The 13,776-nt window shown below is 42.8% G+C and overlaps 1 protein-coding gene across 1 annotated transcript in view; it reads right to left on the bottom strand.

Annotated features, from left to right (window-relative positions):
* LOC124776735 (glucose dehydrogenase [FAD, quinone]-like) overlaps nucleotides 1-13,776 on the bottom strand; it is a 203,366-nt gene that overhangs the window by 119,024 nt on the left and 70,566 nt on the right. Inside the window, exon 3 of the mRNA XM_047251855.1 lies at nucleotides 11,071-11,257. Coding sequence (XP_047107811.1) covers nucleotides 11,071-11,257 — 187 coding nt within the window. The remainder of the gene's footprint in view (nucleotides 1-11,070; nucleotides 11,258-13,776) is intronic.

Raw genomic sequence — 13,776 nt, forward strand, 5'->3', positions numbered from 1 at the left:
TGAATCTATCAATGCTTTTCTTTTTGGCTCCTCCTATATCCTTTCTATAGAATCTTTTTCCCTGTAAATGTCTGCTGCAAAACTTTTCCTTTGCACTGGGATCAGTTACTGTTTTGTAATGATCAGTACAATGCATTTTAATTTTTTCACTTCACTCGTATATCATCCTTTTTCTTTCACCATATTTTGTCTGGGTTGTAACATGTTTGTAGGACATTTTCCCATCTTGTGTGGATGCATATAGTAAAATTTGGTTTTGATGGTCTCGAAGAACTTTTCAAATGCATCAACCACTGCTGTTTCCTGTAATCAAGGTTACCACTCTACTGCAGACGGTGCTGTCTGAAAAGTACTTAATGTGCCCTTATTGATGACCCATTTTGTGAACACACAAATAATATGCCAGGAAGCAATTGGTTGATTATTAGCTCTTTTTGTACACTCCTGGAAATTGAAATAAGAACACCGTGAATTCATTGTCCCAGGAAGGGGAAACTTTATTGACACATTCCTGGGGTCAGATACATCACATGATCACACTGACAGAACCACAGGCACATAGACACAGGCAACAGAGCATGCACAATGTCGGCACTAGTACAGTGTATATCCACCTTTCGCAGCAATGCAGGCTGCTATTCTCCCATGGAGACGATCGTAGAGATGCTGGATGTAGTCCTGTGGAACGGCTTGCCATGCCATTTCCACCTGGCGCCTCAGTTGGACCAGCGTTCGTGCTGGACGTGCAGACCGCGTGAGACGACGCTTCATCCAGTCCCAAACATGCTCAATGGGGGACAGATCCGGAGATCTTGCTGGCCAGGGTGGTTGACTTATACCTTCTAGAGCACGTTGGGTGGCACGGGATACATGCGCACGTGCATTGTCCTGTTGGAACAGCAAGTTCCCTTGCCGGTCTAGGAACGGTAGAACGATGGGTTCGATGACGGTTTGGATGTACCGTGCACTATTCAGTGTCCGCTCGACGATCACCAGTGGTGTACGGCCAGTGTAGGAGATCGCTCCCCACACCATGATGCCGGGTGTTGGCCCTGTGTGCCTCGGTCGTATGCAGTCCTGATTGTGGCGCTCACCTGCACGGCGCCAAACACGCATACGACCATCATTGGCACCAAGGCAGAAGCGACTCTCATCGCTGAAGACGACACGTCTCCATTCGTCCCTCCATTCACGCCTGTCGCGACACCACTGGAGGCGGGCTGCACGATGTTGGGGCGTGAGCGGAAGACGGCCTAACGGTGTGCAGGACCGTAGCCCAGCTTCATGGAGACGGTTGCGAATGGTCCTCGCCGATACCCCAGGAACAACAGTGTCCCTAATTTGCTGGGAAGTGGCGGTGCGGTCCCCTACGGCACTGCGTAGGATCCTACGGTCTTGGCGTGCATCCGTGCGTCACTGCGGTCCGGTCCCAGGTCGACGGGCACGTGCACCTTCCGCCGACCACTGGCGACAACATCGATGTACTGTGGAGACCTCACATCCCACGTGTTGAGCAATTCGGCGGTACGTCCACCCGGCCTCCCGCATGCCCACTATACGCCCTCGCTCAAAGTCCGTCAACTGCACATATGGTTCACGTCCACGCTGTCGCGGCATGCTACCAGTGTTAAAGACTGCGATGGAGCTCCGTATGCCACGGCAAACTGGCTGACACTGACGGCGGCGGTGCACAAATGCTGCGCAGCTAGCGCCATTCGACGGCCAACACCGCGGTTCCTGGTGTGTCCGCTGTGCCGTGCGTGTGATCATTGCTTGTACAGCCCTCTCGCAGTGTCCGGAGCAAGTATGGTGGGTCTGACACACCGGTGTCAATGTGTTCTTTTTTCCATTTCCAGCAGTGTATAAATCTCCATGACCTATGCTCTGTGGCATGTTGACTGGAATACTCTCTTTCAAATTCTGAAGGTGGCAGGGGTAAAACACAGGGAGCGAAAGGCTATTTACAATTTGTACAGAAACCAGATGGCAGTTATAAGAGTCGAGGGGCATGAAAGGGAAGCAGTGGTTGGGAAGGGAGTAAGACAGGGTTGTAGCCTCTCCCCGATGTTATTCAATCTGTATATTGAGCAAGCAGTAAAGGAAACAAAAGAAAAATTCGGAGTAGGTATTAAAATCCATGGAGAAGAAATAAAAAGTTTGAGGTTCGCCGATGACATTGTAATTCTCTCAGAGACAGCAAAGGACCTGGAAGAGCAGCTGCACGGAATGGACAGTGTCTTGAAAGGAGGATATAAGATGAACATCAACAAAAGCAAAACAAGGATAATGGAATGTAGCCGAATTAAGTCGGGTGGTGCTGAGGGAATTAGATTAGGAAATGAGACACTTAAAGTAGTAAAGGAGTTTTGCTATTTGGAGAGCAAAATAACTGATGATGGTCGAAGTAGAGAGGATATAAAATGTAGACTGGCAATGGCAAGGAAAGCGTTTCTGAAGAAGAGAAATTTGTTAACATCGAGTATAGATTTAAGTGTCAGGAAGTCGTTTCCGAAAGTATTTGTATGGAGTGTAGCAATGTAAGGAAGTGAAACATGGACAAGAAGAGAATAGAAGGTTTCGAAATGTGGTGCTACAGAAGAATGTTGAAGATTAAGTGGGTAGATCACATAACTAATGAGGAGGTATTGAATAGGATTGGGGAGAAGAGAAGTTTGTGGCACAACTTGACTAGAAGAAGGGATCAGTTGGTAGGACATGTCCTGAGGCATCAAGGAATCACAAATTTAGCATTGGAGGGCAGCGTGGAGGGTAAAAATCGTAGAGGGAGACCAAGAGATGAATACACTAAGCAGATTCAGAAGGATGTAGGTTGCAGTAAGTAACTCCTAAGCATCCAATTCTAAATATCAGTGATGTTTTCAATGCCAACACTGGACAGAAGAACGGCACATGTTTCCTTTCAGCTGAGTCTCAGTTATGCGTACACATCATGAAAGACAGATCCAAAAGTGAAGGAGTCAAGAACAACAAAGGTGCCAGATTGCATTTGTCATCCTCATATAGGTCCAGCAATGGCACAGAGTTATGGGGTGCCATTTGGTACACAAAACAAGCACCTCTGGTTTGCATAATTGGTCATTTGGACAGTAGCTGTTACATTTCTGACATGTCAAGGTGCAAGGCTGTGCCATATCTTTGAAGAGTACATGACGTTATTGTCAACAACATAACGTAAGACTGCATGCTGCCAGTGTAGTCCAGCCATACCTTGATACAGAGTGGGTTTGATGTTGCCCTGGTCAGCACATTCACCAGATCTCTCACTCATTGAAAGCTTCCGGTCACAACATCACCACTAGTCAGTCACAGTGATTTATGAATTATGGCATAGAGTAAAAGTAGTATGGTATGTCATCCAAGCTCAGTTTGCTCTGTGCCTAGCTGGATTAGATCTACTGATATCGTTAGATGTGGCAGCTCTTTGTACTAAATTTCACATCCTATGTACTCCAAAATTACCTTCTTTCTACTGTAATTTAATTGGATAGATAAAAAATAGAGATTTCCATCCGATGCAGTCTGCAACAATCAGTCTTTCCTTCTCATCCTGTCCGGTAAGTCTCCCCTGACCCGCAGTTCTGAGTGACTCTCCCAAAATCTACCCATTTTTCTAGACCTCTCCAGTCCTTTTCCTTCACCCCTTTTCCTTCCCCTTCAACCCTTCTGTCTAAAGGACGAGCCACTGGCTCGAAAAGTTTTTTATAATCTTCTTTTATGTGTGTGTTCTGCCACCACTTGGTGAGTAGATTCTTTATCTTTCCAGTTAAATTATTTTGTCAAAAATTGACTGTCTTCTTTCTACTGTATTATATATGCACAACATAAAAATTTTGTCATTTGCTATCCTTTCTGGTGTCAACTTTAATAGCCACCGTTGTAGGAGAGATAGTTTAGAGAACTAATTTATTTTGCATATGTCAGTGGTAACTAATGTGGCTGCTGAGGTAGGCAATGGTATTTTTAAATATTGGTGAAGCCAATAACTGCAGAATGGGTGAGCAGCAATATGAGTGTAGTTGTTTATAGTATCTGGAAATTGACCCAACTGGGAGACATTGGATGTCCAGCTGAGGGCATACATAATTAGTCAAGTCTTGAGAGCAAACCAAAACTGAGATTATAGACACAGCAATATCTGGAACCAAGGAACACTGGGTACAAGAAACAATATGAGAAAGTATTCGAAACACAACTGAAGTCTGGGGCTCTGTGCTGCTAGCTTTATAGTATGGCTGTGGGCACCGATAGGTCAGCACATGGGGTGTGACCTGCACCTAGTGCTGAGATGGTGAAAGCAGCATTTGCAAATATTAAGAGTGTTACCTAGCAGTTGTCATCTAGATCCATGCATTCTGGTAGGCTTTTGAACTCATCAGGTGGAGATACCATATCCCCCCAACATGGGACTTAGGGCCTGGAGTTCCCATGACCATGTTTCAGAAGGTGAAGTGGTGGCACAGTTAGTGTCCTGACAGAGGAGCCTGCTGGCTGGGAGAAGGAACATGGGCTGTACAAAATGCACAGGGGAACATCCGTGTGGGAGACAACTGTTGAGGGGATGGATGCTGTGGTGAGTTTGCATCCTCCAAACCCACATCCACAGGGACTGCTGACGGTGCTCTGGAGCACAAACGGTACCCATGTGGTTTAGGGGTTATGAGGGTGGGCATTCCAACTCCTGAGTGGCCCACTGAGGTGGTGCAAACAGTAAGTGGGGACGAAGTTGACTGGTGAGCCAATGCTCCAAACCCCAAGGAGTATCAACTGAAATAGGCACTGTATATGGGTGGCCACCATAGTAGCCACCATCTACGAAGGTTTTGGTCCACAGGAACACGCCCAGACTGGTGAGCCTGGGGGGGGGGGGGGGGGGGGGGGGGGGGGGGGTATCATCCAGTGTGTCACATCCAGGGTTCTGAAGGATGTGGTGCCATGAAATGGAAGAGAGTACGTGCCTGTTGCCCAAGGAGGAGCTCCACCAGGCTGCAATCATGCAGAGGTGTGGTCCTGTAGTTGCTCAGAAACATTGAGACCGCCACTGTGATGGTAGATGTGCCCACTGCTTTCAATATTTGCTGTTTAAACATACACACCATCTGCTCCGCTTAGCTATTGGAGGCTGGGTGAAAACGTGGGGTAAAAAGTTGTTTAATGCCATTAGCATTGCAGAACTGTTCAAAGCTGATCATGGTGAATTGGGACCAGTTGTTGGGCACAGGGTGCAGGGAAACCCTTCGATGGTGAGAATCTGGGTAAGTGTACGAGTGTGATGGTTTTACTGGTGAACACCATGTTAACCATATAGGGTTAGCTGGAATAAGCATCCATGACAATGAGCCACACAGAGCCCAGAAAGGGACACCAAAGCCCAGACAAATGCGGTCCCAGGGGCAGTGGAGAGTGAGCCAGGGGCAAAAGACTGAGGAGCAGCAGCCTGATGTTGGGCATATGGAGAACAGCTGCACACCATGGCCTCCACATCATTGCTCAGACGTGGCTGGTAGGCATGCCACCTGACAAGGGCTTTCAAACATGACACATCCTAATCCCACACTGGAGGAGTTCCAAGATATAAGGGTGTAAGGTAGTGAGGATGACAACAGGGTGGTTATCCATCTCCACATCCAGCAGGAGAACATTGGAGATAACAGACAAATAATGAGAAAGGCAAGTCCAGGCCTGGAGTTCTGATCAGCTGATTTGGAAAAATAAGTGGGCCACCCATGTAGCACACAGTGCGTGACACGCCAGAAGATAGGATCATGGCACATGTCTGCGGCAATGTGAGTAGCAGTGACAGGAAACCCAAAGAACATGCATTGTCGTTCTATATCAATATGGAAACAGCAGATCTCCTGTTGGTCAAATGCTGGTCCAGAGCGTAGGCAAGAGAGTACATCTGTGTTTGCATGTTGCATGGTAGGCTTGTACTTAATGGTCTAATTGTAAGAACTAAGGAAAAGAGTCCAGTGCTGGAACCTTTGAGCTGTAAGCTCTGGAAACTGAGAGTTACTCTCAAATAGCACTACCAACAGTTTGAGATCAGTAATGATGGTAAACTTAGTCCTCAATCTGTGAGAAGTTTCTTTGAGCAGCTGTCAGTGTCTTCAACACACAGGTGATGGATTGTTCAGTACCATCATCATTACACTGTGCCAGTACTGCACCAATACCACAGAGGCCAGTGTTAGCAGCCAAAACAAGGGGACGTGAAGGCAGAAAGGGCATAAGGCAGAGCACTTAGTGTAATATGTGCTTCATCTGGGTGAAAGCACGCTCACAGGCAGCCCACTACCAGAAGAGAACTCCCTTCTTCAGCAACTGGTTGAGTGGGTGCATAAATCGAACTGCACATGGGAGGAATTTAGAATAATAATTCACTATAGCCAAAAAAGCCTGCTGCTCCAGTAGGTTTTGGGGACATGGGAGAGAGTAAACATCTGAAACGTTGCAGTCAGTGGGTTGAATCTCATCTTTGTTTATCAAGTGTCCAAAGTATTCCACCTCCTCTTGAAAAAACTGGCACTTTTGTAGGTGGCACTTGAGCAGCATGCAACATAGCAAAGAGCATTTATATGTTGTGTAGGTTGTCTTGGTGTATAGCATCCGTAACTGTTAAGTCGTATAGACAATTGGTATCAGCAGGAATGTACATGGTTAACTGTTCCAGGTATCCCTGGGTGATTGCTGGGTCCCACAGGACAGACATTTGTATTTCTACAAGCTAAAGTGGATCCTGACGACCATAATGCATTGTGTTTCCTTATCTAGTGGAATCTGTAAATAAGTATTGGCAAGCTCTACCTTAGAAAAATATTTGCTGCTGATAAGCTATGTGAGGAGTTCCTCCAGACATGGTATGGGGAAGGTTTCCACATGTACCTGGGCACTAACTGTTGACCCAAAATCTTCACAGAGCCAAAGGGAGCCATATGGTTTCTTGATCACCACCAGAGGTCTGGCCCAAGCACTAGTTCTGGCAAGTACAATTATCCTGGCTCCATGAAGGTGACTGAGTTCGAGCTTAATTGCCATCCATAGGGACAGCAGAAGCAGGTGTGCCCAACAGAAATGGGTCACTGCATACGAGCAGAGAGAAATATGCGTTTTGAAATTAGTGGCACACCTCAAGTCCGGTTTGAACAGAGACGTGAGAATGGCACAAAGGTCATTAAGTTCCTGGAAGGAAACTGTGGCCAAGACAACCTGAACTTTGTCCGTGATAGAGAACCCAAACAGAGAGAAAACATCCAGGCTATAAGGGTTACAGCCAAGTGGCTATTGGCAACAAATTCCTTATCAACCATGTAACCTCCTTGCACACTGCTGTCATTGTAAACTGACCTCTGAGGGGAAAGGGCCAGTCATCATATGCAACCAACATGCGGGAGGGTGGGGCCAACACTGGGTAATCCAGACGAGCATGTATTGGGAGGTTCACCAGGCAAACTGTCGCTCTTGTGTCGACATGGAAACGAATGCTCTGATGTGCAATTGTGAGATTAATAAATAGTTTGATGGTGAGAGGGTTGCCCAGGGTAACAATGGCCTGAAATTTATGCACTGACCCTTGACACAAGTTTTTACTGGGGCTTGACTGTCCCAATGGTTGATGGCAGGCAGTAAGGAGATGACGATCCTTTCCACAAAGGATGCAGTGTTCCCAGCAATCTGGATAGTCTGCATACTTGTGTGATGTGAAAGAGTCAGGACAAGATGGAAGACCCCACTGCTTACACTGGCACCAAGTGACTGGCTGCTCAGAGGCTACTGGCATATCCAAAGTGACTGCCATCAGAAAAAAACTTAGGTGAATTTCAATCCCTTGGTGGCGGCTGAACCACTGTCATCTGGGTATGAACCATAAGGCTTTCATTTGCATGATCTTGAAAGAATGCACAATTTTCAAAATATCGTCCAAGGAAGTAATGACCAGCTTGAGAGCTGCAATATGTACTTCCAGGTTGGGTGTCAATTGCACCATCATGTCACAAATCAAGAATCTGTATATGAGGTTTCCAAGAATGGTTTGCGCAGGTGAAATCACAATGTTGACTCAGTCCCTGAAAATCCATCACCTGCATATGGTATGACTGATCCAGTTGCTTGTGGCATTGATGGAACTAAAGGCATGATCAACCACATGGAAACATTGCAAATAATATCAACCACATGGAAACATTGCAAATAATAATTTGACAGCAACAAACACATCTCGTCAAAGGTGAGTGCAACCTGTTTGCAGCTTGCAAGTTATAAAAGTACCAAATTTGATGTACACTGAAAGATGTTTCATTGGGGTAAAGCACTTTATTCTCCATTCTTAATTCTAAATATCATAGTCATGATGTTAAAGGACAGTTCAGAAATTGTTATGTTTGCTGATTATATGAGCCAGGTTTCAAACTTAGTGTTACCAGAGTCAATCCTGATGACAGACGAATAGACCTACTTCTGGTTGACAGCATATAAATAAGTCTTAAGCTCGCAAAGACTATTTCAGAGAAGTAAAAATGACTTAGTTTTAATAACTTTGTGACTAATGTTTCTGCATGTCAACTGTTAGGAGCCATTGCCAGCAAATCACAGCTCTTTCTTGAGTGCCACTTGCCTGTTTTGTAGAGCCTGATCAAGCATGGCTGACTGCACATTGACAACATTTCCCCCTGGTACTGCCATTTGTTAAATGCAATGTTATTTTATTCAAACTATAGGACCAGAAGCAGGTATTAATGGTCATACAGTAAATGACAAACTGTGTGTAAAATATCTTGCAATTCAGATCAATAAGAAGTTAAACCAAAATTAACACATAGATAAATTAATCAAGAAGCTCAGTGCAGCACTTTTAGCTTGAAGAAGTGCCTGTCGATGAAAAGGCAATCATGTTGGGTTATTTTACATATTTACACTTCCTGTTGTCTTACAGAATTATTTTCTGTGGCAATGCAACTGACACAAATGAAGTATTTATTCAGGATAATACATCAATAAGAATATTGTGTAAAGGAAAGAAGTGTTCACCTTTGACAAGCCTCATCAAGGTTCTTAAAATTTTACATTGACTCCCCACACATTTATTTCTGAATGGTTTTTATTGCTGACAATAAAAATCAGTTTCAGTGGAAATGTAATCTACAATATCATAACAGGAGACAAAAATAATTTTTGTCTTAACTTTGCCTCCTTGCTATGGACTGGGTGGACTTACATACTTTGGTGCAACAGCATTCAACTTGTGGTGCTGTATCATTCAGAGATCACAGTGCCACATCAAAGCCAGCAACACATATCTATACCACAGATGTTAGGGAGGTTTCACTGCAACCCGTAACAACACATGGGAGGTGCTCCTGAAGACCCTATCTCTCTCTCAGTATAGCAGCACCCTCACATTGAGGTCAACATAGTGTCGAACATACAAGAATTCAACCCCAGTTTGACACCTCAGCAACAACAGACAACATCATTGCATAGGACAGTGACTTTTATATTTTCAGATGAACTTACACTGTTGTAAATGTTGACCATTGTACCTCACGGGAACAGTTTGTTACTTAGTGCATCAAGTGATGCTTTCATAACCAATGACAGTTTTAAATTATCAAGCAATTTTGTTGCAAAGAACTGTGGCAAAGTTAAGTATATCTTTTATCCATATATGTGAAAAAAAGGAACTAATATTTCAATGTTTTAGTTTGATGAGCCTTCTCCCAGAGCAATCAAAGAACCCACAGTTGTGGCCCGATGAAAGTAATTTTGCCTGGTCACAACACAACTAGCTCTCTTCCAACATAAAGTAAGAAACTGGGTGTTCCTGCCAGTCCAAAGGAAAATAAAGAACACAGCGCAGTAGGTACTCTGTCTGCATATTATCTGAGCATCTAGACTCAAAGACTGAAAATACCTATTAGCTACATAGCCAATTCATTGTAAGTCTGCATGACGAGTAGTTGCATGCTCTAGTCAGATATTGGTAGTGAAGGTGTAACTAACCATTTTATTTGAAAAATACCAATGTAATACAGTAAATACCAAGTTAAAATACACAACACACCATTAGCTAAAATACTGAAAAGAACTGCTGATTCCTCAGTTATATTAATTAGCTACCATTTATCTTCTGTACCTTTTATATTCATACTAGTAACTCTCTCTCTCTCTCTCTCTCTCTCTCTCTCTCTCTCTCTCTCTCTCTCTCTGTGTGTGTGTGTGTGTGTGTGTGTGTGTGTGTGTGTGTGTGTGTGTGTGTGTGTGTAAGTCGCTCCCAAGTTATCCCAAGTTATTTACATTGTTCCAGAAATTTCCATCCTGAACAAATACTAAGTTACCGGCAGAAGATAAACGGTAGCTATTTAATATCTGAGGGATCAGCAGTTTGTTTCAGGGTAGCAGCAAGAGTATGTTTAGCATTAAGCAGTACAGCAACAGTCAGTTGTAAATACAGTGTATAGTTATGTTCCTGAGTTGCTTCTGTTTTGTTAATGCATACCTCAACTTATTCCACATGCCTTAATGTCCTTCCTGATGAAAAAAAATTATTTTTGCTTGGTTTCCTTTAATCACTCAAAAAAATGTTGGTCTATCCTTCACAATAGCAGCAGTACTCCATCTATAGCCAGCCAAAGTGGCCGCGCGGTTCTGGCGCTGCAGTCTGGAACCGCGAGACCGCTACGGTCGCAGGTTCGAATCCTGACTCGGGCATGAATGTGTGTGATGTCTTTAGGTTAGTTAGGTTTAACTAGTTCTAAGTTCTAGGGGACTAATGACCTCAGCAGTTGAGTCCCATAGTGCTCAGAGCCATTTGAACTCCGTCTATAGGTTTATGTAGTCAATGGGAGCTTTAATTTCTGGTAGTGGGGAGGACAGGATATTTCAGTCACACTGACTAGCTTATTTTCTTCCATGTGAACTTCCTTATATCCCCTCAAATCATTACACTGCTTCTGAACAAATCATTTTTGTGATAAATTATGATTTCAAATATAATTATTAATTATTTTACACATTAAATGTGAGATATGGAGGAAATTTAATTTTCTGACTTACAATCTTTTATGTTTATCCCACGTTGCTCTTCAGCTCTTCTAAAATATGGCAGCACATCATTGTAATGCCATCCATCATTACCTCTGTCTCCCCAATAATCATAATCCTTCTTATGCCCACGAATATACATGGCATAATTGAGTGCACCAGATCCTCCTACAACTTTTCCCATTGGCCAATTGCTTGACTATTATAAAAAAAGATTTTTTCAGTTTAGCATTATAATTTTTAGTAATTATATGCGTTATCCAATTAAGAAAACCAAAAACAAAATGGTCATGACATAATTGGGGTTTGTTGAACCTATATTGCAAACTGATAAGAAAACTGTCAAGAATTGCAATTAAAAATCTATAAAACAATTTAGTCCATGATTTGAACTGAAAATATAATCAGAATAGGGATAACCAATGGATAACTCTACATCATTTAAAGCCATTCAGGGGGTACATAGGAGAAAATAACATCATATTTTCACAATCATTATGACAATTAAACATATCTAATGTGAACAGGCAGGTATCACATCTAGAATACATGTTGTCCATCAGAAACTAAAAAAGGAGAGTCAATAATAATATGTAGATGCAAATACACTGAAGCACCAAAGAAACTGGTATAGGCACACATATTCAAATACAGAGACATGTAAACAGGCAGAATAAGGTGCTATGGTTGGCAATGCCTATATAAGGCAGCAAGTGTCTGGCACATTTGTGAGATTGGTTACTGCTGCTGCAATGGCAGGCTATCAAGATTTAAGTGAGTTTGAACATGGTGTTATAGTCGGCACACAAGCGATGAGACACAGCATTTCCGAGATAGTGATGAAGTGGTGATTTTCCCATATGACCATTTCATGAGTGTACCATGAATATCAGGAATCCAGTAAAACATCAAATCTCTGACACTGCTGCGGCTGGAAAAAGATCCTGCAAGAATGTAACCAACAACAACTGATAAGCATTCTTGAACATGACAGAAGTGCAACTCTTTTGCAAATTGCTGCAGATTTCAATGCTGAGCCATCACCAAGTGTCAGAGCACAAATCATTCAACGAAACATCACCAATATGGGCTTTCAGAGCTGAAGGCCCACTTGTGTACCCTTGATGACAGCACAACATCCCTGATACGTCTAGATATGACTCTGACAGGTGACACGTATGTAAGCATCCTGTCTGATCACCTGCATCCATTCATGTCCATCATGCATTCCAACGGACTTGGGCAATCCCAGCAAGACAATGCGACACTCCACATGTCCCGAATTGGTACAGAGTGGCTCCAGGAACACTCTTCTGCGTTTAAATACTTCTGCTGGCCACCAATCTCCCCAGACATGAACATTATTGAGCATATCTGGGATGCCTTGCAACATGCTGTTCAGAAGAGACCAACACCCCTTTGTCTCTTACAGATTTATGGACAGCCCTGCAGGATTTGAGGCGTCAATTCCCTCCAGCACTGCTTCAGACATTAGTTGAGTCCATGCCATGTCATGCTGAGGCACTTCTCCATGCTTGTGGGGACCCAACACAGTATTAGGCAGGTATACCAATTTCTTTGGCTTTCAGTGTACAAATCAAGAGGAGCAGCTACAAAGGAATAAACGTAAATGATGAAAGTTAATTAAAATGCAAGATAAAAAACGAACTGGAAAAACAAATTAAAAGGAACAATTGATTAATAATTATCCAGTAGCTTGCAAATGAAACAAGAATGACAAAGATCAAGACAGAGAAATAAGAAAGATAAAGTAAACTGAGTGGTCCCATACCAGTGGAAAACTGCTACAAGCAAATGAGAGGAGGCAAGAGAATAAAATATTTCATCCATTTGTCATTACTATACACATTATGTTTGGTAAATTCCATCATGAAGGAGTTATACATTAACTGACATCAATGACCATTGCTGGCTATTTTTCTAAAGTGAGCTAACAACAAATTATGAATAGTCCTAATCTACATCTACTGATAATTGTTGTAAATGTTTCAGATTACATTACCTACGTATATTAGGAGAAAAACAGCCACTCTGAAAAGGCCATTACTCCTCCATCTATACTATTCAGCTGTGATTCTATCTAATACTTTAAACAGAGCATTTATGTAACTTCACACACACCACTATCTGCTGTCCATACACTGGCAAAGTCAAGATCTATCTAATAAAGATATTACAGTTAAGTAAAATTTACGTTAGAGATTCTAAATATTTTGATACAATGTGAGAAGAGAGGGCAAGTGTGCCATGCATTCCATCACCAAGAGGGCGAACCTTCAGAAATGTGGAATGAATCAAGATATGCATTAACAACATAAAAGCAACTCTTACCACTGTAAGCTGTATACACTACTAACATTAAACTATCACCACAACATTTAAGATCATTTGTGCTTATGCTAGATAACTTAATCTAGTGAACTGGCATGAAACATACTACTTTTAAAAAGTTGCTATTTCCTCAGTGTTGTTGTTGTTGTTTTTTTTTTTTTTCTTTTTTTTTTTTTTTTTGTTTTGGTTTTAGGGCGCAAAACTTCTATGGTCATTAGCGCCCGGTCCGTGACTTAGGAACCAGTAAAAAACCGAAATTGAAAACCAGCAGCAATGGGAACGAAAGTCATAAAATTGGAGAAACTAAAAGCAGAAAGAAGGCTGAAAAATCCACTACAGAAAGGGGTGGTTGTCCCCAAAAAAAAG

Source organism: Schistocerca piceifrons, chromosome 2 (genome assembly GCF_021461385.2).
Source record: "Schistocerca piceifrons isolate TAMUIC-IGC-003096 chromosome 2, iqSchPice1.1, whole genome shotgun sequence".
In the NCBI taxonomy this organism is placed as follows: domain Eukaryota; kingdom Metazoa; phylum Arthropoda; class Insecta; order Orthoptera; family Acrididae; genus Schistocerca; species Schistocerca piceifrons.